General features: G+C 40.9%; 2 protein-coding genes across 2 annotated transcripts; both read left to right on the plus strand.

The window, feature by feature from the left end:
• Nucleotides 1-11,521: 11,521 nt before the first annotated feature.
• LOC139761274 (pro-resilin-like) lies at nt 11,522-13,272 on the plus strand. Its single transcript, XM_071685310.1, has 3 exons — nt 11,522-11,660; nt 12,578-12,643; nt 12,801-13,272. Exons 1-3 carry the CDS (start codon nt 11,649-11,651, stop codon nt 13,077-13,079), a joined length of 357 nt encoding a protein of 118 aa, XP_071541411.1. The 5' UTR covers nt 11,522-11,648; the 3' UTR covers nt 13,080-13,272.
• A 2,641-nt stretch (nt 13,273-15,913) lies between these two features.
• Nucleotides 15,914-17,204, plus strand: LOC139761273 (pro-resilin-like). Its single transcript, XM_071685309.1, has 3 exons — nt 15,914-16,028; nt 16,509-16,574; nt 16,732-17,204. Exons 1-3 carry the CDS (start codon nt 16,017-16,019, stop codon nt 17,008-17,010), a joined length of 357 nt encoding a protein of 118 aa, XP_071541410.1. The 5' UTR covers nt 15,914-16,016; the 3' UTR covers nt 17,011-17,204.
• Nucleotides 17,205-25,041: the final 7,837 nt, after the last annotated feature.

Here is a 25,041-nt window from a genome sequence, read left to right on the forward strand (position 1 = left end):
CACATACACACACACACACACTCACGCACACACACACACACACGCACACACACACACACACGCACGCATATATATATATATATATATATATATATATATATATATATATATATATATATATATATATATATATATATATATATATATATATATTTATTTATTTATTTATTATACTTTGTCGCTGTCTCCCGCGTTTGCGAGGTAGCGCAAGGAAACAGACGAAAGAAATGGCCCCACCCCCCCCCCCCCATACACATGTATATACATACGTCCACACACGCAAATATACATACCTACACAGCTTTCCATGGTTTACCCCAGACGCTTCACATGCCTTGATTCAATCCACTGACAGCACGTCAACCCCGGTATACCACATCGCTCCAATTCACTCTATTCCTTGCCCTCCTTTCACCCTCCTGCATGTTCAGGCCCCGATCACATAAAATCTTTTTCACTCCATCTTTACACCTCCAATTTGGTCTCCCTCTTCTCCTTGTTCCCTCCACCTCCGACACATATATCCTCTTGGTCAATCTTTCCTCACTCATCCTCTCCATATGCCCAAACCACTTCAAAACACCCTCTTCTGCTCTCTCAACCACGCTCTTTTTATTTCCACACATCTCTCTTACCCTTACGTTACTTACTCGATCAAACCACCTCACACCACACATTGTCCTCAAACATCTCATTTCCAGCACATCCATCCTCCTGCGCACAACTCTATCCATAGCCCACGCCTCGCAACCATACAACATTGTTGGAACCACTATTCCTTCAAACATACCCATTTTTGCTTTCCGAGATAATGTTCTCGACTTCCACACATTCTTCAAGGCCCCCAGGATTTTCGCCCCCTCCCCCACCCTATGATCCACTTCCGCTTCCATGGTTCCATCCGCTGCCAGATCCACTCCCAGATATCTAAAACACTTCACTTCCTCCAGTTTTTCTCCATTCAAACTCACCTCCCAATTGACTTGACCCTCAACCCTACTGTACCTAATAACCTTGCTCTTATTCACATTTACTCTTAACTTTCTTCTTCCACACACTTTTCCAAACTCAGTCACAAGCTTCTGCAGTTTCTCACATGAATCAGCCACCAGCGCTGTATCATCAGCGAACAACAACTGACTCACTTCCCAAGCTCTCTCATCCCCAACAGACTTCATACTTGCCCCTCTTTCCAAAACTCTTGCATTTACCTCCCTAACAACCCCATCCATAAACAAATTAAACAACCATGGAGACATCACACACCCCTGCCGCAAACCTACATTCACTGAGAACCAATCACTTTCCTCTCTTCCTACACGTACACATGCCTTACATCCTCGATAAAAACTTTTCACTGCTTCTAACAACTTGCCTCCCACACCATATATTCTTAATACCTTCCACAGAGCATCTCTATCAACTCTATCATATGCCTTCTCCAGATCCATAAATGCTACATACAAATCCATTTGCTTTTCTAAGTATTTCTCACATACATTCTTCAAAGCAAACACCTGATCCACACATCCTCTACCACTTCTGAAACCACACTGCTCTTCCCCAATCTGATGCTCTGTACATGCCTTCACCCTCTCAATCAATACCCTCCCATACAATTTACCAGGAATACTCAACAGACTTATACCTCTGTAATTTGAGCACTCACTCTTATCCCCTTTGCCTTTGTACAATGGCACTATGCACGCATTCCGCCAATCCTCAGGCACCTCACCATGAGTCATACATACATTGAATAACCTTACCAACCAGTCAACAATACAGTCACCCCCTTTTTTAATAAATTCCACTGCAATACCATCCAAACCTGCTGCCTTGCCGGCTTTCATTTTCCGCAAAGCTTTCACTACCTCTTCTCTGTTTACCAAATCATTTTCCCTAACCCTCTCACTTTGCACACCACCTCGACCAAAACACCCTATATCTGCCACTCTATCATCAAACACATTCAACAAACCTTCAAAATACTCACTCCATCTCCTCACATCACCACTACTTGTTATCACCTCCCCATTTGCGCCCTTCACTGAAGTTCCCATTTGCTCCCTTGTCTTACGCACTTTATTTACCTCCTTCCAGAACATCTTTATATATATATATATATATATATATATATATATATATATATATATATATATATATATATATATATATATATATATATATATATATATATATATATATCCCTGGGGACAGGGGAGGGAGTGTGGAGCTGAAAATCCTCCCTTCCCATTTTAATTTTTCCAAAAGGAGGATTAGAGAAGGAGGCCAAGTGAGGATATTTCCTCTAAAGCTTAGTCCTCCGTTCTTAACGCTACCTCGCTAACGCGGGAAATGGCAAATATGTATGAAAAAAAGAAAATACACATAAATTTACCCTCGTGCTCAAGGATCGTACCGTAGTGCTCAAAGTGATTAAAAACCACGGTATCAGCAGTCAAATATCAAGCATAAACAAAGTAAACTAAACTTCTAACAAAAGATGATTGCGTAATGTTTTCACCTGTGAAACACGAGGACTAGTTAGGTAACGTGATGCAGAGTCTCTTAAATATATAGGAAAGCGGAAGGTTCGAACCCAGTGACCATCGAAGCAGTGTCCAGCTGATGGCACGCTCGAAATATCATAGGTCAGGACGAGAAAAGAGAGGAGACAGCATTCCACATGGCAAAAGCGGTTCATCTAACTGACAGAGAGCATTACGTGCCTGGCGGAGGTCAGCTTAGAATGCTGGAGGTTCGATCAACGGTCAAGGTCACACAAGGATCGGCTGTATAGATATCGTACGTCGAGCGCCTGTGGCGTTAAGGAGATGCAGGAGCATAGGAATCCTACGATCCGGACTGATGCCAAGAGCCATGTATTTGAGTTCAAGGCCACTCGCCTGGGGTCAGCGGTGAAGGATCTCCAAACGTAACCAGAAGGCAGTCAGGTTTCTGGTTGTTATCAAGTCCCTATAGACGCATTGGATCCTTTAGTCATAGGATAGATATTATTTATAAAGAATCAGATTACGAGAGATTTAGATGGCAATAGGTATGGCCGTGTCTTTGTGGCCACTCCCATACCCACAGGGGTTAAAAGAGAGACATGGGCGGTCCAGACAAACCCCAAACCCCTCCCCGTCCACCTACCCACCTAGGCCGTATAAGTCAGTGTAGATCACATTCACTTTCCCTTACGCTTCAAACCGGCCCCGAGATGTGGGTCAGCGTTAGGTATCGCGAGCAAGGAAGTCGAATCCGCGGAGGTGGCGGCATCACGCCTTGCGACACACCACTCGCACTACAGTTGGCGCTTAGCAACAAGATGACAAACTCAAAAGCGCTTCCTTTTTTCCCCTCTCCCTCAGTCATAATGCAAATGAATATTTCATCTATTTTTTCATTCTCTCTCTGTACCTCTTAAAGTCCTTGAGAATTCTTAACGAAGATTATGAAGATGTAAGAATATTTCTTATAAACCTCTTTTTCTCTCGCGAGTGTTCACATTGTTACATGTCCTCGGATGAAAGTGAGTGAAGTGGTCAGGCTCCGCGTCGAATGCCTGTGGAGTGAGCAATACGGTTCCAACACTGTCCCGCCCATCTCAGGCTACCGACCCGGACAACTTTTTCTACATCCATTTACATGCAATACACCGTCGCTCCCTGAGTGAGGTAATGTTGATCATCATAACTTTTACACCCACATCCACGACAGCAACAAAATATACAACAATCACAAAAGTGATAAAGTTATGATACTTTTATACAGTTAGGAACAATCATATGGCACTTTTTCTGAGACGTTTCGATTGCATGACTTCGAGACGTGCAGAACAGAGTCCCTGATTTCATACATTTCTATCTTGAGTCAGTTTACACGTAGATTCCAATCTCTGTGAGAGTTGATTCAAAACAGAATTAAGCTAAGCACTCCACTCCCACCTACACATCACGGCTTCAGACCTAATCACCTTACTACCACACAACACACATACCTCACACAACATACTCTAGTGGCTTCAGATTACCACAACCCCCATCCCGCACAATACTAGTGTCCATAGACATCAACAAAGCATTTGACACTGTCCTCTAACACTTTCTAAAATATAGATTCGTGATAACAGCCTCTAAAACAGTGAAAAAGAAAAAAACAATAGTTGGCCAACTTTATAGCCAACCGCCATGCTACAGTAATACAGAAGATCTTCATCTCTAAAAACTTTAAACTCTACAATGGAGTTCCGTAAGGAGCAGTTCTTTCTCCATCCTTCTTCAGTCTCTTCCCTTGCACGACGCCCCATTACCTCCAGCAGACCATACAATATGTAGATCCTCTCCATAAGGACGGCCTCACAAACACATCCCAACACCCTGACACCACAGTAGCCACGACAAACAAGCAGCTGTGCACTACACCAGTGGAACAAAGCAGAATGTCTGCATCTCCAGAGTAGTCAGAAATAACACTTTTAAACCTCAGACAGACATACAAGAACGCGACCTACACCTAGTCACATTGCACGGTCCATTACTCCCACTGAACACATACTGGCCATTCTAGTCACCCCAGTTGATACAGGCATGAGCGTTCACTCCTATGCAGATAATTCATTCGCTCCATCCTGAGCCACACCACATCTGCCTGGTCCTCTACCCTCTCCAAAGCAAATATAACAAGGCTGCAAACTACACAAAATAGAGTACTCCAAACATTCACTGGCTACCTAGCAGACACGAACACTCACCACCTACATACTGAAACAAGGATCCACATAGTACAATCACACACCACCTCACTTTCTTGCAACAGCACTAGATCCCTCGAAGCCAAACCACTTCGTAACTAACCGTTAAACCCTAGGTAGAAATAAAAACTTTGTTCTTGCTTCACATTTCAGTAACCACTCCTTACAGAACTCCCCACCCTTAAGAAACACACAACTGACGAAACATATGTATTCTGAAATGATCCAACATTCATAGTCTTAACTACCCTGTAAGTTGTTAGAAACATATATTCTGAAATGATCCGACGTTCATGGTCTTAATTACCCAGTAAGTTGTTAAGCCTGAGAGTTAGATAACCAATTGGGTTTCCACAGAGATTCATGCATTTAAGTAAGTCTAAAGTATTCACACTTGTCTTAAAAAAGGACGTCTTTTGCCTCCAAATGGGACACCTCCCGCTTAAACTATTAATGTACTGTCACCACAGATTCTAGAAAGTCTGATCTCTAACTTTTCCCTCCGTGTCAAAGGTATCTAAAAGTATGAACTTAGATAATTTAAACAAGATTAGATTGCTTTTTTGGGGCTGCTATGGTGACGAAATAGGGTCACCACAGGTGAGCCGTGCCTTTCTGTCCTCCTTGAATGGCTTGCTGTAGGTTTGGTGACGAAACAGGGTCACTCCAGGTCATCTATGCCTTTCTGTTCCCCTTGACTAGGTAGCTATAGGTGTGGTTTCGGAACATTCATATTTTGAGAAAAAAAAGAACTTCCAAGTACTTTATTATTTCTATATACATATTCTACAACAATGGCCATTTGTTTTTTGTTTTTTATTTAGTGCAACAAAATATCTTATTGTCTAGATGATATGGTAAAAATGTTTTACTCTCCCAATTCTCAAGGGTCTTACCGTCGTAGAGCTCAAACCACACATTTAAAGAGAAGTGCAGAGATCATGGCAATGTTCTGACGAGTCATTCAATATCTCTGAATGACTGTTATTCAAGACTGGCTGTAAAAAAACCTAAAGTCCACGGTTCTCTTTGACAGGTCTCCAGTCTTTTTTTCATTAAGAAATGGACAACCACTTCCCTTAAGATACCCCTCAGGAAATAGATGTATTTAGGACATGAAAGTTTCAAACATAGCAAGAGGCCATGAGACGACAGGATAGTACAATTGCAGACATCTTTCCAGAATAGTTTTATGTATAACACAAACAGCATCCGTTGGTTATGGTCAACAGCAGATGGTAAAGCTTCCTTGTACGTGAGATAAACATCTTCGTTTTTAACTTTATTTGATATAAATCTTAGGCTTCTTATTCCAGATGGTTGCAGGACTAGTTGTGACTAAGCTAACAAACTTCTCCCTCCAGTACCTTTCATTATTGTCCCTCTCCCTCTGCCACAATGTAAACTTATCTGGTAAAGCACAAGTTGGGCAGGGCAGGGCAGCTAAGCCCTGACCCACATCAAGGTCAAACAGGAAAGGGGTCGGTTTGGCACATGCGGGTGGAGGTGTGTGTGTCTGTGTGCGTGTGTGGGTGTCCTTCATTAAGGGCGTGTCGGTATGTGACCAGACGCCTCAACGAAGAAGGGGAAAAAATTGAGCGAATTAATCATTGAGATTGTAGTGATTAATGGGGATACAGCAGCCATAGGATCCGTTGCAATAGGTGAAGGGACTGGATAATGAGGGTAAAGCACCAGATGTGTCCATAGTGCTAACTACGGACCACTTTGAGCACGACGGTACGACCCTTGAACACGGTAGTACGACCCTTGAGCACGACTCTTGAGCACGACGGTACGACCCTTGAGCACGACGGTACGACCCTCGAGCACAACGGTACGACCATCGAGCACGGTGGCACGACCCTTGAGCACGACGATACGACCCCTGAGCACGACGATACGACCCTTGAGCATGACGATACGACCCTTGATCATGATGTTACGACAATCAAGCAACGATGGCCTTACCTTCAACCAGAACTTTAAGGGCCAAGGTTCACACCATCACATCCCAAGGGTCGATTCGTCGTGATGAAGGGTCGTACGTATCCCTTGTGAAGTATACAGCTAGTGGCGTCACACACACACACACACACACATACACCCACCCACACACCCACCCACACACAGACACACACACACACGCACACACACATTTTGTACTGATACAACAGTTATATTAGTCATAAAAGTAGACTGGACGCCCTTGGCGGAAATAGAAGGGGACATGGATGAATAATGTATAGAAGTTCACATACTTCGGAAGTGTTATCTGAAGGGAGAACGATCGTAGGAAAAAAAAAAAAAGGGAAAAGAGAATCAAAGGATTCCATCATCCTATGGAAATGATAGGAGCCTTGTGCCCAATCCTGAACATACTATAGATGTTTGTGAAACACAGTTATCTTGGTAATGAATCTTAGACCTTCATTGTCGGAGATGATAGCCGCTTCTAGGATTATAAACAGTGAGTGGAAAGGTAGATGAGACTTGGCATCAAAGATTATAATCAGAGACCACTTGAGACATAAACTTTGAAAACAAAAGAGTTAATCCCTTACAGAGGCTGAAACTTCAGTGGGGAATGAAAAGAGAAACGACACTTTTCAATACTAATGGTCGAGACCTTGAGTTAGGAGACCTGTTGGTGGGTAGTGAGTCAATGAGTCTATGAATCTGTGTAGAGTACGGGAAGGAAGAGGCCACTGCCTCCTACGGAGGCCTATGGAATCTACGTCCACCTGGTGGTCAGAGACTGGAGGAAGTTGACCTACTGGTAGCAATGTGGTGTTCGAATGTCTAGCCAACACTGACGCATAGGACAAGTGTGTCCAGTGTTGAAGTCAGAGCTAACAGGTTGGACTGCTTTAAACTCGAGTGTGTGTATCAAGTACGTAAATCTAGAACCTCCCAAGATGTAAGGGCAGTGTTCCATGCATGGGTGGATCGGTTCTCTATATAACTCTGGGCGACTGGTCAGTGGAGAAAAATTCCTGGATATCTAAACTGGATTCCTACCTACTTAAGTTGAGAACAGAATTATCTCTGTAATGTCGGGTATCCAAGACATGTTTATTGTCTCGTGTGGTGGAATATATAGAGCCATCAAAGGACACGGGGAAAACTTTGGCGGCTTTTGTAGAGAGAAACACGAAGACGTTGGGATTTCGAGGCATGAATGTACAAAGTGTACGTCTAATTACACGCTGGGCAAACGTAAGGTAATCTAGTTCAACGTTTCTCTCTCTCTCTCTCTCTCTCTCTCTCTCTCTCTCTCTCTCTCTCTCTCTCTCTCTCTCTCTCTCTCTCTCTCTCTCTCTCTCTCTCTCTCTCTCTCTCTCTCTCTCTCTCTCTCTCTCTCTCTCTCTCTCTCTCTCTCTCTCTCTCTCTTTCTCTCTCTCTCACTATATATATATATATATATATATATATATATATATATATATATATGTATATATATATATATATATATATATATATATATATATATATATATATATATATATATATATATATATATATATATATATATATATATATATATATATATATATATATATATATATATATATATATATATATATATATATATATATATATATATATATATATATATATATATATATATATATATATATTACAACATTTGTGATTAAATCATGAACGGCAGTCTTACTAATTTTCAACATATTTCTCTAACGTCTCTACTTTCCCCTCGTATCTTTACACTGCTCTTTATTTCAGGACACTGATGGTACGTCTTATATGTTCCAGGAAGTACACCAGGTGATGTGAGAAGTGGGTTGTACCGGATCTGGGACGGGGAGGTACTTAAGGGGAAAGCCAGGGTAGGAACGAGTCTGCTCAGAGAACGATTTAGATACGGGATTATTCGACCACAACTCCGCATGAGACGGGTCAGTTGGACGAAACTGTATCATACACTGGACCTACAACGATCGATACATTATACATCAAAGCATTCTCAGTCTTTACACTCCTTGAAAAAGTGATTCAGCGAGAAATGAATTAATCACCATAATAATGATTATTATCCTTTATTCATTCCAGTGGGTCTCCCCATTATTCATACCAGTGGCTCCCCATTATACGTACTAGTGGTCCCCACTGTACCCAGACGGTGTTTATATAACAAGACCCAGGATGGTTGGATGAAGACTTTATACCTGAACTAAGACTCTTATTAAGAGAAGAAGTAAGGTCACTTGCGGGCGAAAGAAGAGAAGAAGAAGAAGAAGAAGAAGAAGAAGAAGAAGAAGAAGAAGAAGAAGAAGAAGAAGAAGAAGAAGAAGAAGAAGAAGAAGAAGAAGAAGAAGAAGAAGAAGAAGAAGAAGAAGAAGAAGAAGATTAAGAAGAAGAATTACCTCTGAAACTTCATTCTTACTTTTCCACGAACGGGTTTTACATTCCCGAGCTTTTTCAGTTTATTTGCGAGCCACTCTATCTTCTCTCTGATTAACACCATCAATTCTCTCAAGCCTTCCATTATTTTTACGATTCCGTAAAGATTCATAAAGCTGTAAAGATTCACCCCGTACCAGAATCAGCTTTAGATTTACATTAGGACGATGGACAGTGTCCCAGATGTACAGAGACTTCGACACCCCCCATTTATTCTACTGTCAGAGACAGACTTCTGTCCACACGCTTCTTGAAGTCACGTTTTATGAAGGGAAGCGGTCGGGAGGACTCTGATGTTATATAAGGAGAACCTGTACGTAACTTTCAGCTGGTCAGGCCCCGGCGATAAAACTGTTTGTTCCACTTGACCATTTAAAGGTCACATAAGGCGCCTGTTTCGTCCCAGCAGACCTCATAGACCAGCTGTGAGTCAACCCCTCACTCTACACCAACTCTCACTCCTCACCAACAACTCTCACTCGGCATCATCTCTCATGCCACCACACAGCGTTGCTGGCTGGCTGCGACAGGCGTTACCTGATTGCAGCTCTGGAACATGTCATGCCTGTACATATGAACTGTAGCCTTAAACTATGAAATATAGAGTCTCTACCTTTCGATGATAGAAAACAAATATCCAAAATAAAACGCGCTAGAAATCTCACATGCCCGTGAAACTTACGCTCTCTAAAGTTTCCAAGAACTTGAAACTACAGGTTCTATGAGATTACTAAGAATCGTAGCGAGCTGACATTGATATGTATAAAAAAAAAATCATACTACGGTATACCTATGATCGCTACATCGTTGGAATTGGACACTGCCTTCAAACCAGCAATGTCTTTGCTGTTTACTTCATTCCAGTACCATTTCCATTTTCTCTAAGATGAATCGAGTGAGTCATAATGTTCAGCATGAACAAATACATTTTATGTGAGTTCTGCTGGATAAGTAGAGGGAGGAAATTGACAGCACAAAGCTGAATTAACCCTCAAAGATTTTCTTAATTTACGTATTCAGTAAAACAAGAAACATTACCCACTGAAATGCTGACCACTGTTGTAGGTGTTGAAGTCTCGAAGGACGAGCCCTGAGGTTCTGGCAAACTAAGAGGGTCAAGGTCCAAGATGGGGTGCAAGAAGGAACGTTTTCAACATCACGTGTTATCACAAGTGAGGAGAAATACCTTATGTGAACATGAATGACTGTGGAAGTTACCATTGCCATGCACAGAAGTACGTCATGTGCCAGTGTCATAATGCTGGTTTGTCATATTCATGGGCTATCATGGAGCTGAGGTGTCTAAATGCTAAAGTCTTACAAAATTTGATGGGTCATCCCGTATTAGTATTGCTCAGATAAGAGCCATTTCGATGGGCATAGAAGCGATGGGGCATAGAAGGAGTGTGTGATATCTAGCCAAGTGACTGTCTTCATTATGGAAGACTCTCCCTCGTGGAGAGGTTAAGATATCTAGCCCTCCTGAGATGCATTAAAACTCTCCTTACAATCCATCAGTTACCGTGCTTACAATCAACCAGTTATCGTACTTACAATCAACTAGTTATCGTACTTACAATTAACCAGTTATCGTCCTTTCAATCAACCAGTTATCGTACTTACAATTAACCAGTTATCGTACTTAAAATCAACAAGTTATCGTATTTTCAATCTGGCCTGTTCAAACCACTTTCCATCCTCATGGCTTTGCACAGTCAGTCTAAGTTTGAATATCACTATGCTTTCGTCCAACCATCTTTCCAACTTCGACTTTGCAGTATTTCGCATTCCCTATTACTTCGAACTTCCTTTATGATTCTGGAATCATCAGCAAACATATTCAGGTATGATTTGACCTCGTTTTCTGAATGATTGACGTACATTTGAGATAGCATGGACCCAGCACTGAAAATTTAGGAGGGCAGACGCACTTGCACGTGTGTGTGTGTGTGTGTGTGTGTGTGTGATCATCTATTTCTATCCATGTTTAAGTGATATCTCAATATTTCATTACATCTAATGCTTATCTTGGGTATTCTTGCATGTTCCATACTGACATCGTATCTATACCAGCAGTAGAGAAAAGTAAAGAAACCATAGCTATAGCTATAATACAGAGATGATACAGATGTGAGTACAGTACACTAAGCGCGTAATATGAAACCAGGAGTCATTGCAAGTTGCATGTTCGAACGTCCTATGAACACACTTCTTGTTGCCAAGAAAGTCAAGTGTCTGACCTTGGAAATGGTTTGTGTTGGCCAGTCTCCTTCCTTCGATGGTGTCTGTAAAAACATGACCGAGATGACCTCGCCTTGGTAGGAGTGGCCGAGTACTGCTATATAAACCTAGAAGCAGGAGGCCTTACTACACTGTTCACCAGCACCACCATCAGGAGCTAAGCCAAGGAGTCCCCTAGGACCAGCAGCTGATCCCTACACTACTCAAGGATCCTTCCGCACTCATCATGTATGCCAAAGTACGTGAACAACACTATTGATTTATGTGTTAATGTAGACTATAACAGACAGATTAAGTGTTTACTATAATTCTAAACCATAGAAATGAAAGGATCTCTAAAAACTAACAGTAAGTGCAAAGCAAGTGATTGTTATTGGTGCTAAGCCAAGTTGGATACTCTGATTAGCTAATGGACTAATTTTCCACGAAGAGGGAACTAGAATCAGTAGATATATGTCATCGATGAGGTTTAATCTGAAGTGACCACAATAGAAGATTGGGGATTTCCTTAGAGTGATGAATATATACTTATCATATATCCTTAAATTGGGGATTTCCTTAGAGTGATGAATATATACTTATCATATATCCTTAAATTGGGGATTTCCTTAGAGTGATGAATATATACTTCTCATATATCCTTAAATTGGAGATTTCCTTAGAGTGATGAATATATACTTCTCATATATCCTTAAATTGGGGATTTCCTTAGAGTGATGAATATAGACTTCTCATATATCCTTAAATTGGGGGTTTCCTTAGAGTGATGAATATGTAGTTCTCATATATCCTTAAATTATTCCAACATCATAAATTCAGCTCGTATGTCACTGACTTACGGAGTACATTTCACGTATTCACTTAATCCATCCATATAAATTGTTCAATTTGGATTTTTTCTTGGAGAAAATATTTGTGGTGTGTGTGTGTGTGTGTGTGTGTGTGTGTGTGTGTGTGTGTGTGTGTGTGTGTGTGTGTTGGTTGGGGGAGGGGGTACGTGAATTCTGAAATGCTTTCCAAATAATATGATACATATCAAGGCGGATAAGGAGAATATCACCTTATAATGCTTAATAATAAAGAGATCACTATTATAGAAGCATTGAAATCTCCCAAGCAAATTCTTAGACTGATTTCTAGCGCTTCTCTTCACAGCTGCTGTTCGCGTGTTTGTTGGCTGCTGCCGCTGCCGACCTTCTACCTACCTATGATTCGTCGGAGGTATGTGTATGATCCACTTTCATCATGACACATGTGGCCACCTAATCATAGTCATAATGTACCATTTATGTATCGATCATTTCATTCTGGAGTGGACATAGAATGGCTTGGTTCAGATGGTGGGTACAATAACATTCTCCTGGTGTTAACATTGCAGGAATCTCTTGAGTCTACAGAGGTTAAATACAGCTTCAACTGGGCCATCGACGACGACCCCTCCAGCAACGAGTTCGGCCACCAGGAGACCCGCGACGGCGACGACACCCAGGGGTCGTACTACGTAGAGCTTCCCAATGGTCGTCTGCAGAAGGTCGTTTATACTGTTTACGGCGACGATGGCTATCAGCCCTTGGTCACCTACAGCGAGTCAGACGAGTCAGATGAGTCCGATGAGTTCGATGAGTCCGAGGAGTCTGATGAGTCCTTCGAAGCTTAGCAAGACCCACCCACTCAGAACCAACTCCTTCGTCAGACACTCTGGGCCAACCTTGACAAGACTTTCTCCTGGTCATTTGTCCACCTGTTCCTATGGACGACATGAGACATGATCCCAGAGGATCAGATACGTTCCTCTCCTTAATTTATTGTATTTATTTAAGGTCACTTATAATAAAGTGAATATCTATGAATTATCACATGTTCTTAACCATATAGTGGATTTATTCTTTAAAGCATTTGATGTACTTGGCATCTTTCTGGCTTCCTTCTTTTTGCCATCTGTTATCTCACAAAATATAGCAAGTAGGATGACAATCTTACATCGTATTCTTGTTGGTATTTATCATACACAAATGCAATAAAAATAAAAAGGATACAATTATGTGAAGGAAATGAGGATGGATTAAGTGAAGGATAATGTCTTAGGACTCTCTCGTTAGAACTTCCACAAGACTTATCACAAGATCTGTAGGTCAGTAACCTGACAACGCTCACAGAACTTCTGTATCTCACTTCGAAGTCAGAACTCACCTGAAGACCTGCTCAAGACCAAATGTTTGGTTCTGCGTAAAATCCTGTTTAGGAATCTTCCTTGTTGTTTTTACCTGTGATTCTTGAATACCTGTCTAAAGCCGCCCCGCTCCTCTTGCAGAGGAGTGGGCTTTTACGGAAGGATTCTCTTTAGTCGTAAACACATTGCTAGCTGACACTGCAATTCTTTTTCGCTCAAATTCAAGAGAAACCCCAAGAATGATCTTCGAGACTATGGAATTCAAGAAGAGCAGATATAGTTCACTTAAACAGATGATGGTGATACCTTCTACCTGGCTGGTTTTCTGTGTTCTACACTACAGAGGAACCTGATGAACGAAGGGGTATTACATTGCAGACGAAGCTAATGAACGAGAGGATATCTTTTAGTAGGAACCTTGGAATCAGTTAAGGCGGCCCAAGAGTTATGGAAAATAAAGCATTTGTCCCGGACATACTACAGGCACCTCTGTAACGACCATTAGACGTCCAATTCGCCGGTGAAGTCTGACTCCTTAGTTATGTATATAGCTGGACAAACAACCGCTCGAGACTTTACAAAAGAGGAATGTAAAAGGACATTCTAGTGAAACAGAAGTTAATCTTACTCTATCTCACCGTCGAAATGGTTGTCAATCGGTAAGGAAACCCTGATCTGGGTACGCTACCATCACTTGACGGTCGACTGACGTCCTGTGTTGGTACCAATGAGGTTATGAATCTGAAACTATAAGGTTCATGTATATGTGACAGAAAGGGAGAACACTTGAAGGCGTCGGCAACACATGAGGATCAAGGATTTGAATGAAGGATTGTATGCATATTGAACAAAGTACTTTGTGACCTTGATAATTGAACAAAGCACTATGTATGAGACCTTGATAAAGAAAGGACTTGGTCACTCACTATCCATCAAACAGAAGAACAGAAAATGGTCCACAGAATACCAAGGTGTTAACCTTGTCAACGTACCATTTCGAGCAGCTCAGAGGCACCTGGATTCAATAGAATTATCTAATCACCTGAAAATTAAGAGTAAACCTATCAAATATTAGGAATAAGTTTCTGTAAACCTACCTGTAGTTTACCTTTATAAAGGCTGTAAACTCAGACATGAATATTGTCAAGTATTGCAGAGGAGAGGCTCAGACTTCCTCGGTCACATATGAAATGAGGCAGTTTTATTCTCGTTCTCACAGTTGTCAGCTGTATTGTGTACCGTGTCTCGAAAGCTGTTGAACCACTAGAGTCATCAATTTCTTCTTCAAAAAAACACAGATTTCTTCAAAAAAAAAAAAAAAACAGACTTCCATACCGGTTCCCAAGTCCTGAAAGGTGTAGAAAAACAATTTTCACAAACAATCCTCACAATTTACATCGAAATCGTATGTTCTAAAACTCTCTTAACTTACACTAGCTTGATTTCATGTGAATTAGTTCCCCTGAATCTTGGCTGCGTCTGTAGATTTGAAAAGGCCTGGTCCCTAACAGTAATAGGCCCAACACCGAGGTTGGAACGCTGGGCCTCACCACTGGCATATTGCACTCAATGAACCTTGGTGTCAGGCAGTGTCTGTGACAAGTTACAGAGTGTGATGGCCGTTGATATGACGGTAGTGCTACCTCAAACACACACACACACACACACACACACACACACACACTATGTGTCCTTGTGGTTACGTCTGTCAGTGGTATCTGCTTATATTCTATCATCGTCATTTAGAAGAGAGTTTCAAACTCATTTTGCTGAACGACAATAAGAAATTGTGTCGTCAGTTTGAGTGGAAAAGAAAACAATATGACCAACTGAACTAATTTCACTTATCTAAACCTTTTGACCATAGTAATGTTTAGTATCTATGCAAAGTTCATGGAGATTATTCCCTTAACCTTTCTTGTGTCACTTTATTACGAGAACAGATATAAAAACTGTGAAAAGTAAAGATTTCTTACCTGGATTTCCTTTAAGAACTATACGAGAATTCTGTTAACAGCATACAGAATGTATAGAAAAGATAGCCATATCTATAATACATATAACATATTCACTATAAAAGTTAACATAATGTATAAAACGCATCACATAAAGATTACACAGTTCGGAAGTCTCTTGATACAAGGTATTCCATAGAATGACATAGAAATATTATTGCCAAGAAAGTCAAGTGTCTGACCTTGGAAATGGTTTGTGTTGGTCAGTCTCCTTTCTTCGATGGTGTCTGTAAAAACATGACCTAGATGACCTCGCCTCGGTAGGAGTGGCCGAGTCCTGCTATATAAACCTAGAACCAGGAGGTCTTACTACACTGTTCACCAGCACCACCATCAGGAGCTAAGCCAAGGAATCCCCCAGGACCAGCAGCTGATCCCTACACTACTCAAGGATCCTACTTCACTCACCATGTATACCAAAGTACGTGAACAACACTATTGATTTATGTGTTAATATAGACTCTAGCAGACGGATTAAGTCATCACTTTAATTCTAAACTATAGAAATGAAAGAATCTACAAAAGTTCAATATCATACATAACAGATGTGATGCTTGGCGTTTCCAGGTTTCAAGTTACATTAAAACTACACTGGTTGTCTACCTATCTATACATAGGTTTAATGAAATATAGAATTTATACTTTATCGATGAGATCTTATATTAACACCATATCTTTCTGATGTGAGGACAACAAAAGATAAAGTTTTCTTTTGATCAATGAAGGCATGAATGTTTCTATAAATCTGTGTCATTGTCTAACTTTATAACCCCTAAAGTTATATCATAATTGGGAAGGTAAACATTATTGTAATAGGTAACTTAAACATATTTATATCAAAAAGCATCGTTTTCTTCACTGTTGCTGGTCCACTAATCCATCCTTGTGCTTCTCTTTACAGCTGATGTTCGTGTGTTTGTTGGCTGTTGCCGCTGCCGACCTTCTACCTACCTATGATTCGTCGGAGGTATGTGTATGATCAACTTTCATCACGACACATGTGGCCACGTAATCATAGTCTTAATGTACCATTTATGTATCGATCATTTCATTGTTGAGTGAACATAAAATGGCTTGGTTCAGATGGTGGGTACAATAACATTCTCCTGGTGTTAACATTGCAGGAATCTCTTGAGTCTACGGAGGTTAAATACAGCTTCAACTGGGCCATCGACGACGACCCCTCCAGCAACGAGTTCGGCCACCAGGAGACCCGCGACGGCGACGACACCCAGGGGTCGTACTACGTAGAGCTTCCCAATGGTCGTCTGCAGAAGGTCGTTTATACTGTTTACGGCGACGATGGCTATCAGCCCTTGGTCACCTACAGCGAGTCAGACGAGTCAGATGAGTCCGATGAGTTCGATGAGTCCGAGGAGTCTGATGAGTCCTTTGAAGCTTAGCAAGACCCACCCACACAGAACCAACTCCTTCGTCAGACACTCTGGGCCAACCTTGACAAGACTTTCTCCTGATCATTTGTCCACCTGTTCCTATGGACGACATGAGACATGATCCCTGAGGATCAGATACGTTCCTTCCCTTAATTTATTGCATTTGTATATAGAGATAACAAATAAAATGTATACTTTTAAAATGCAACTTTCTTTTATCAAATGCTGATTATAATTTCTGGAACATTTCAATGCATCTTATATCTATGTGTTTTTCTTTTAACTTGCTATTATCATCAGTATAGATAATCAGCAACAATATGGCTTTGTGCTAAAATCGTCTATTCCTTGGCAATGCAGAAACATTAGGATGATTAATCTAGAATTATGTAAAGAAGATGAAGATGGAATGAATGAAGGTCAGTGTCTTAGGGTTTCATCCTGAGGACCTTCATAAGACTTGCCAGGAATTAGAACTTATCTGAAGACCCTGCAACAGACCACACATTACTTCATTCATTAAACCTTGCGTGGGAGCCTTCATATGACCTTCCTGAAGCCTGACCTATGACCTTTAGGAGATTTCTACTAAACTTAATCAAGACCTGCCTTCACCTGACTTAATTCTATTGGTTGTTCATATGGGCTTTGGGCCTATCACCTGCCAAGGACATTGAAGCCTCAATCTGACATGGCGAAAAACCTTTACAGCTCCTAACCAGGGAACCTTTACCGAACCTGTTCCTTGACATAAATGGGTGCCAAGGAGATCTATAGGACCTGCACGGATCCTACGAAGAAATTAGCTGGGTGACTCACACAAAACTGGCCTAGGAACCCGTTTGGAGCCTCAAGCATCTGCCTAGGTACCGACTTACGACCTACCTAAAAGTATTTACACAGGATATTTTTAGTATCTGATAAAGAAACGAGATTATTAAGGATCTACATAAAACCCTCAAAGGTGTCTGCTGCAAGACTTTAATGTAACATGAGAACATTTTCGTGAAGAATTCATACAAATCCTGCCTGAAATTTGTTTTTGGACCAACGATAAACTTTGTAAATGATCTATAAAGAGGCTGGATCATAATGACAAGTGTGGTTCGGTTAGCTGATTGGCTGAGCCTTAGGCATCTCAACTGTCAGGGTAATTAAGGCCGTCAGCGTCAAGTTATAACCACCCGTCGAAAAAGAAAAAACTTGAACACCTTCGTCAGGTGTTTAGAATAACTTTAAGACCATACACTCTCTCACTGCATAAGTGATCATTCGTAGGTGTGGGTTTAGTAGTAACAGGTCAGGAAAGGTGACCCTTATGCTCTTGAAGTTTCACTTCTACATGAGAACCACAATAACTTACCTACAATAACTATTCCTAACCGTTTGTTTAAAGTCTCGTAAATTTATCAGAAGTTAATCAGTGCATATTATGCCGTACCCCAGAGCACGAGAGAACATGGGCATTCATGATGTAGTGCAGTGTTAAAAAAAAACTTTGAGTTTCATCTATACTCGTTATTCCGCAGCCATTCATAAGTTCAAACTTATCTTCAATCAGATTGTTAATTGTGGATCGTTTGAGGAAAAACACGTTACACAGTGTTGGGACTCTGTGTGTGTGTGTGTGTGTGTGTGTGTGTGTGTGTGTGTGTGTGTGTGTGTGATCTCTAGTCTAGGAGACCTTTAAGCGATCACCTTTAATTACACTCCAAGTACCGTTGCCCTCTCTTTAACATATGAAATCAGAGTTCCAGCAGACAAGGTCAGGGGGCTAGTCCCCCCCCCCCCCCCCCCCGTAGCGCAAGGGGTCACCAAGCGGTCAGATGACCTGAGATGGGTGTGGCTCCGATAGCGAACCACAGGGAGAGGAAAAAAAAAGCATGACCTGCCCTAGAGCCTACATGGCCATATGATCCAGAAACATTTACATGGTATGAGGACATCTCTCAAGTGTAATCAGTTTTTTGAAGGGTTTACTTATCTTGCATCAACTGTATTAATTTTTTTGGGGAGGATGATTGACGGATATACAGAACGGGAATTAGTCCTTTACTGCAGGCGTGAGAAAAGATTTGACTCATTTAGAGAGAGAGAGAGAACTTGTCTATACTGATCTTTTATGTTTGTATGTGGGCGTTTGTTTGTATGTATGAGTGCGTCATTTGTCTATATGTGGGTTCTCACGTTTATATGTTTGTGTGTGATCATGTGTATGTGTGTGCATATGTGTATATATGCGGATATAAACGAGTGTATATGTGTATATTTGTTTTACAAAAAAATAAAATCAGTAAAACAAGTAGAAAATAGAGAAATATCAAGCAAAAAGAACAGAAATTCGCATTTCTCAAACCTGCCTCCTGTTCATGTTATCAGCGAGAGAAAAACCCAGTCTTTCACTTCTCACTATTACGAAGTTTTCCGAACAATATTGAGCAGTTTCTGGTGTTTGCCTCACACCGTTGAATGGCAATACGTAGACCAGACATTCAGCTGGGAACGAAGATAATGTGCTGAATCATTTGAGACGACATCAACGACCCATCTTGAGATGGAGACGACCAGTCTTATATCAACGACTTACAGACGACAAAAACAGATCCTACTGGCACCACACACACACACACACACACACACACACACACACACACACACACACACCTGCGCTTCCCAGCCGGCAACAACATTGCCAGACGTGCAATAAAAAACGTACCAATAACTTTAGGTGTCTTGCTCTAAAATTGAACAGCGAATTAGCTTTCCTTTCCTAAAAAAAAAAGTATATGAACAACTGAGACATCTATCTGATGTATCATTCTTGGATCTTCGTGCTTAGAAAGAATATGACAATTTTTCATACTTAGGTGTCATATGGCCTGTCATATGTGTTAAGGCTCATGACAGCACCACGCCCACTTTCGAGTCATGCTGGGTCACTTACGTTAAGTATCTGTAATAGGTCAAGTGGTTGGATTATGACCTTGTTTGACCTCCTTTCGACCAGCAATTTTTCTTCCTTTTGTTTCAGGCATGATATCCAAAGTCATGTTTCAAGGACTGTATCTGAAGTAATCAAATCCGTTATCAGTAAGGTGCAAGAATAATCCATTTCTTACTGAATTATTTTTTTTTTTTACCATTGAAAGGTCATGCATTTAAAAGTGTCGTGTATGTAACTGTGTTGATTCTGTGGCTTGAATTTTTCCATTATTTTTCTCTTATTTCCCATATTTGGGGATAATCATGTTAGTGGGAGATTTCAGAAAGTATTTCGTTAATATGTAGGGAGTGATGATGACAGATTTTGGTTTGAGGGTTAATACTAATGCAAGAACACCCCAGCAGTGAGGAAAAAGATCAATACTTATTTGTTCTTTCACTGCCTTGAGAACATATCTCGGGAGAAGATACAAGAACAGTACTACCTGAGTGTTCTGTTATAGACCATGGAACACTTAAGCAGTGAAGACACCAGTAGTATTTGATCATTTTCACTGCCCATGTTACAGTCCATAGTGTAGATAGAAGCACTGTACTGTTGACAAAAGTACTGTACTGTAGAAAGAAGTACTGTACTGTAGATAGAAGTACTGTATTTGAATAGTCTGTCACTTCTCATACAAAACGCCAGCAGTGAATATCCAAGAGCGGGATCTGCACAATTTTACTGTCCATGCAATATGTCAGCAGCAGTGATGGAAGAACAGTACCTCAACAATGTATCACTGCTCAAACAACACCTTAGTAGTGAAGATACATGAACAGTGACTGTACACTTTCACTGTCTATAAGCAGTGATGGAAGAACAGTACCTGAACAATGTATCAGTGCCCAAGCAACACCACAGTAGTGAAGATACATGGACAGTGACTGAGCACTTTCACTGTCTATATCCATATATCTCTTTTTCTTGGTATACATACAAGCCAGAATCCGATATTGGAACACTCAAAACACTTTGATAATGAAATGTCAGTTAAGCGACTGACTAGATAGAGATATATAAGTGCTGACATTTAACTATGCCCCGCTCCAATCTTTATTCAATGAAACACGAAACTACACTATATGTTGCAGACTATCCTAGTTATGATTAGGTAGAGTACATCTTCCGCAGAAGGAATTGATACAAACCTGAGTATTTTATCAACTTAGAAGGTCTAGTTGTGTGGTGGAATCACAGATAACATCGTATTAGAAATAACAGGACTCTTTAGTTGCGTCTGACATGAACATATCATGAAACAGTACCTGTATTTCATGCAAACAAAAGCATCTTATCCAAAAAAAAAGTGATTGAATATATTACATCAATATGTCTAGCATCATTACGTACTGATACACAGAAAACTCGAGTCACCCCGAAATACGCTTTATTTTACTCATGAAAGAAAACGGTTTGCATGGCGTGGGCCCACCCCTGTCATAGAAAACGATATGCTGGCACCAAGCGTTTCACATGTGCTCAGAAAGTCGAGTGAAAGGTCAAACGATCACGTCCCGTTCTGAATCTATGATGATACATTTAGCTTATGACAGGCAACACCTCCTTCACGACAGCATTAGCACAGGTATCTTTGCATCACGACAGTACCTTCAACTCATGACAGTACCAATACAACTGTACAATACCTTACAATGAACCATTCCCTCTTCAGACAATGGGGTCGTTAGTATACAGGTGCTGGAATTGGATCGAAACAAACTGGCCATGTCTTTACAGTCTTTACTCATATAACGACACTGTCTTTACTCAAATAACCACACAGTCTTTACTCATATAACGACACTGTCTTTACTCATATAACCACACAATCTTTACTCATATAACGACACTGTCTTTACTCATATAACCACACAGTCTTTACTCATATAACGACACATTCTTTACTCATATAACTACGCAGTTTTTACTCCTATAACCACACAGTTTTTACTCGTATAACCACACAGTGTTTACTCATATGACCACACAGTCTTTACTCGTATAACCACACAGTCTTTACTCATATGACCACACAGTCTTTACTCACATAACCACACAGTCTTTACTCGTATAACCACACAGTCTTTACTCATAAATCACTCAGTTTTTACTCGTATAACCACACAGTCCTTACTCATATAACCACACAGTTTTTACTCGCATAATCACACAGTCTTTACTCGCATAACCACACAGTCTTTACTCACATAACCACACAGTTTTTACTCACATAACCACACAGTTTATACTCGTATAACGACATCCCAGCCTGTCCTTATCCTTGGGTGATGATACGTGTCTTAAACACGTAAAAGACACTCACTAACCTCTAGTTACTGACCCTTCCATCAGGTACTCCAACACCACTCCACCTGTAGCCTTAATCACCAGTTGATGTGTTTATGGTAATTTTCTTCTTTTTTGTTGTCTATCTGTCCACAGACGCTGGGGTGAGGCAAGGGTGTTACCCAGCCTACTTTGCATGCGAGACGGTGGCCATAATAAGGCCATATGCGCCTCTCACTCCACTAGATGTTGGAGTCTATCTATCTACTGCAGAGAAGGCCATAGGTGTCTCTCGCCCCACTAGATATTGGAGTCTATCTATCTGCTGCAGAGAAGGCCATAGGTGCCCCTCGCCTCACTAGATGTTGGAGTCTATCTATCTGCTGCAGAGAAGGCCATAGGTGCCTCTCACTCCACTAGATGTTGGAGTCTATCTGTCTGCTGAAGAGAAGGCCATAGGTGCCTCTCGCCTCACTAGATGTTGGAGTCTATCTATCTGCTGCAGAGAAGGCCATAGGTGCCCCTCGCCCCACTAGATATTGGAGTCTGCTTATCTGCTGCAGAGAAACATCTCTTGTCATGGCAATGTCTTATACAGGGCTATTTTTATGTTTAAGGTATCGTCGTATTCATATGTATATTGCATACTGAATACGTGTATCAGTATGACCTCTCTCTCTCTCTCTCTCTCTCTCTCTCTCTCTCTCTCTCTCTCTCTCTCTCTCTCTCTCTCTCTCTCTCTCTCTCTCTGTGTGTGTGTGTGTGTGTGTGTGTGTGTGTGTGAGCATTCTTTGTAAGGAGGAAAAAGCATATTAGATAAGATCTTGACATCATAATGGACAGAAACAACCATCGGAATATGGTTAACATAAATGAAAGGAGCAGATATGATCTAGAGAGAGGCAGTTTACCAGCCAGTCAGTTCTGTCGTAAGAGAAAACGGGATTATGACTCAGAAGGTAATCTTACGTGAAGGAAAACGGGGTGTAGCCCAAGCGTTCTACCTCACATGAGAGAAAACGGACAATAGGCCAGCGGTTCACCACGCATGAGAGAAAACGTGACGACGAGCCAAGGGACCACACCCGATTATATATATATATATATATATATATATATATATATATATATATATATATATATATATATATATATATATATATATATATATATATATATATGTCGTGATGCTGCATGTCATAGTAGGCGACTAAAGTGGGGGAGGGGGGGATGGAAATCCTCCTCTCCTGTTTTACGTTTCCAAGGAACAGAGAAGGAGGCGAAGTGAGGATGTTTTTTTTTCCTTTAAGAATCAGCTATCTGGTGTTGACGCTACCTCACTAACACGGGAAATGGCGAGTATATATATATATATATATATATATATATATATATATATATATATATATATATATATATATATATATACGCACGTGTCTTTTGATTTTCTACGGCCTTTGGTCACGCCTTCATACCCAGCGGTCGCATGGTCGTATTCAAGGGTCGTACCGTCGTACTGAAAGGTCATACTGCTGTGTTCAAGTGTTAAACAGATATCTATTCCCTCCATCCAATCTCCGGGTGACGAAGCAGAAGGATGACCTCCCGTCGTGCCTGTGAGGACGGAAGGAGAGTCAGCGATGACCTTTGACTTCCTTAAGGCCAAGGATCCATTCCTTGGCATCCTTTGCCACTTAGAAGATTATCATGTAGTTGATAATTGTTATGGTGCTGGGTAGTGGTAAGGACTTGATACTGTGGTCGATTATCATGTAGTTGATAATTGGTATGGTGCTGGGTAGTGGTAAGGACTTGATACTGTGGTCGATTATCATGATGCTGGGTAGTGGTAAGGACTTGATACTGTGGTTGATTATCATGTAGTTGATAATCGTCAAGATGCTGGGTATTGGTAAAGACTTCAACGAGGTGGTTTAGGCTTTGAACAAAAAAAAAAGATGTTTCTCGTCAGTGACAGAATAAAAGTATATAAAATTCGACGAATTTGCAGATTAAACTTTAATATCAGGAAGCTATACAGTCGTTTTCCCACAGCGTAAATAGATTTGATTTATATTCGTAAATATGTTCACGGTTTATGGCTACAAATATGTAATTTTGAACACAACGGCACGATCCTTGTGTACGACGGTACGACCCTTAAACACAACGGTATGAGCCTTGAGTAAGACGGTAAGATCCTTGAGCACGACGATATGATCCTTAATCACGAAGGTACGACCCTTGAGCACGACGTTACGACCCTTGAGCACGACGGTGCGATCCTTGAGCATGATGGACGACCCATGAGCACGACGGTACGATCCTTAATCACGAAGGTCTGGCCCTTTTTCACGGTGATACTACAATGAAATACACTTGTCTAATTATAGTCAAACTATTTTGTAAAACTAAATGAACCTCAAAATCGCATCACCGATTCAAGTGGCTAGTTCATCACGACTTGGACAAAGAATGAGATAACACGCCTTGAATTATTCGTCTGTTCGCATCCTGCGTAGGCAAGATGAGTAAACCCTTTCAAGGTATACTAGTTTAACGACATCCCTGATATCCAACGAAGAAGTAAATCTGGTTCTAGTTGGTGTAATATACTACACTCATTCGCCTGCCTTTGCTTCCGCTAACCTACTTTCCCATCATTTAAACTGAATAGGATTAAGGTCAGATTTTTCATTGTAACACAGACGAGGGTTTGGCAAGGGGCGTTCCCAACCCTGACTCTAGAACAGATCACTGCTTTA

Source organism: Panulirus ornatus, chromosome 39 (genome assembly GCF_036320965.1).
Source record: "Panulirus ornatus isolate Po-2019 chromosome 39, ASM3632096v1, whole genome shotgun sequence".
Taxonomy (NCBI): Eukaryota; Metazoa; Arthropoda; class Malacostraca; order Decapoda; family Palinuridae; genus Panulirus; species Panulirus ornatus.

Coding starts and splice junctions, on each gene's coding strand:
- LOC139761274 (XM_071685310.1), top strand. Junction 12,644..12,800: donor CTACCTATGATTCGTCGGAG/GTATGTGTATGA, acceptor TTAACATTGCAG/GAATCTCTTGAGTCTACAGA.
- LOC139761273 (XM_071685309.1), top strand. Junction 16,575..16,731: donor CTACCTATGATTCGTCGGAG/GTATGTGTATGA, acceptor TTAACATTGCAG/GAATCTCTTGAGTCTACGGA.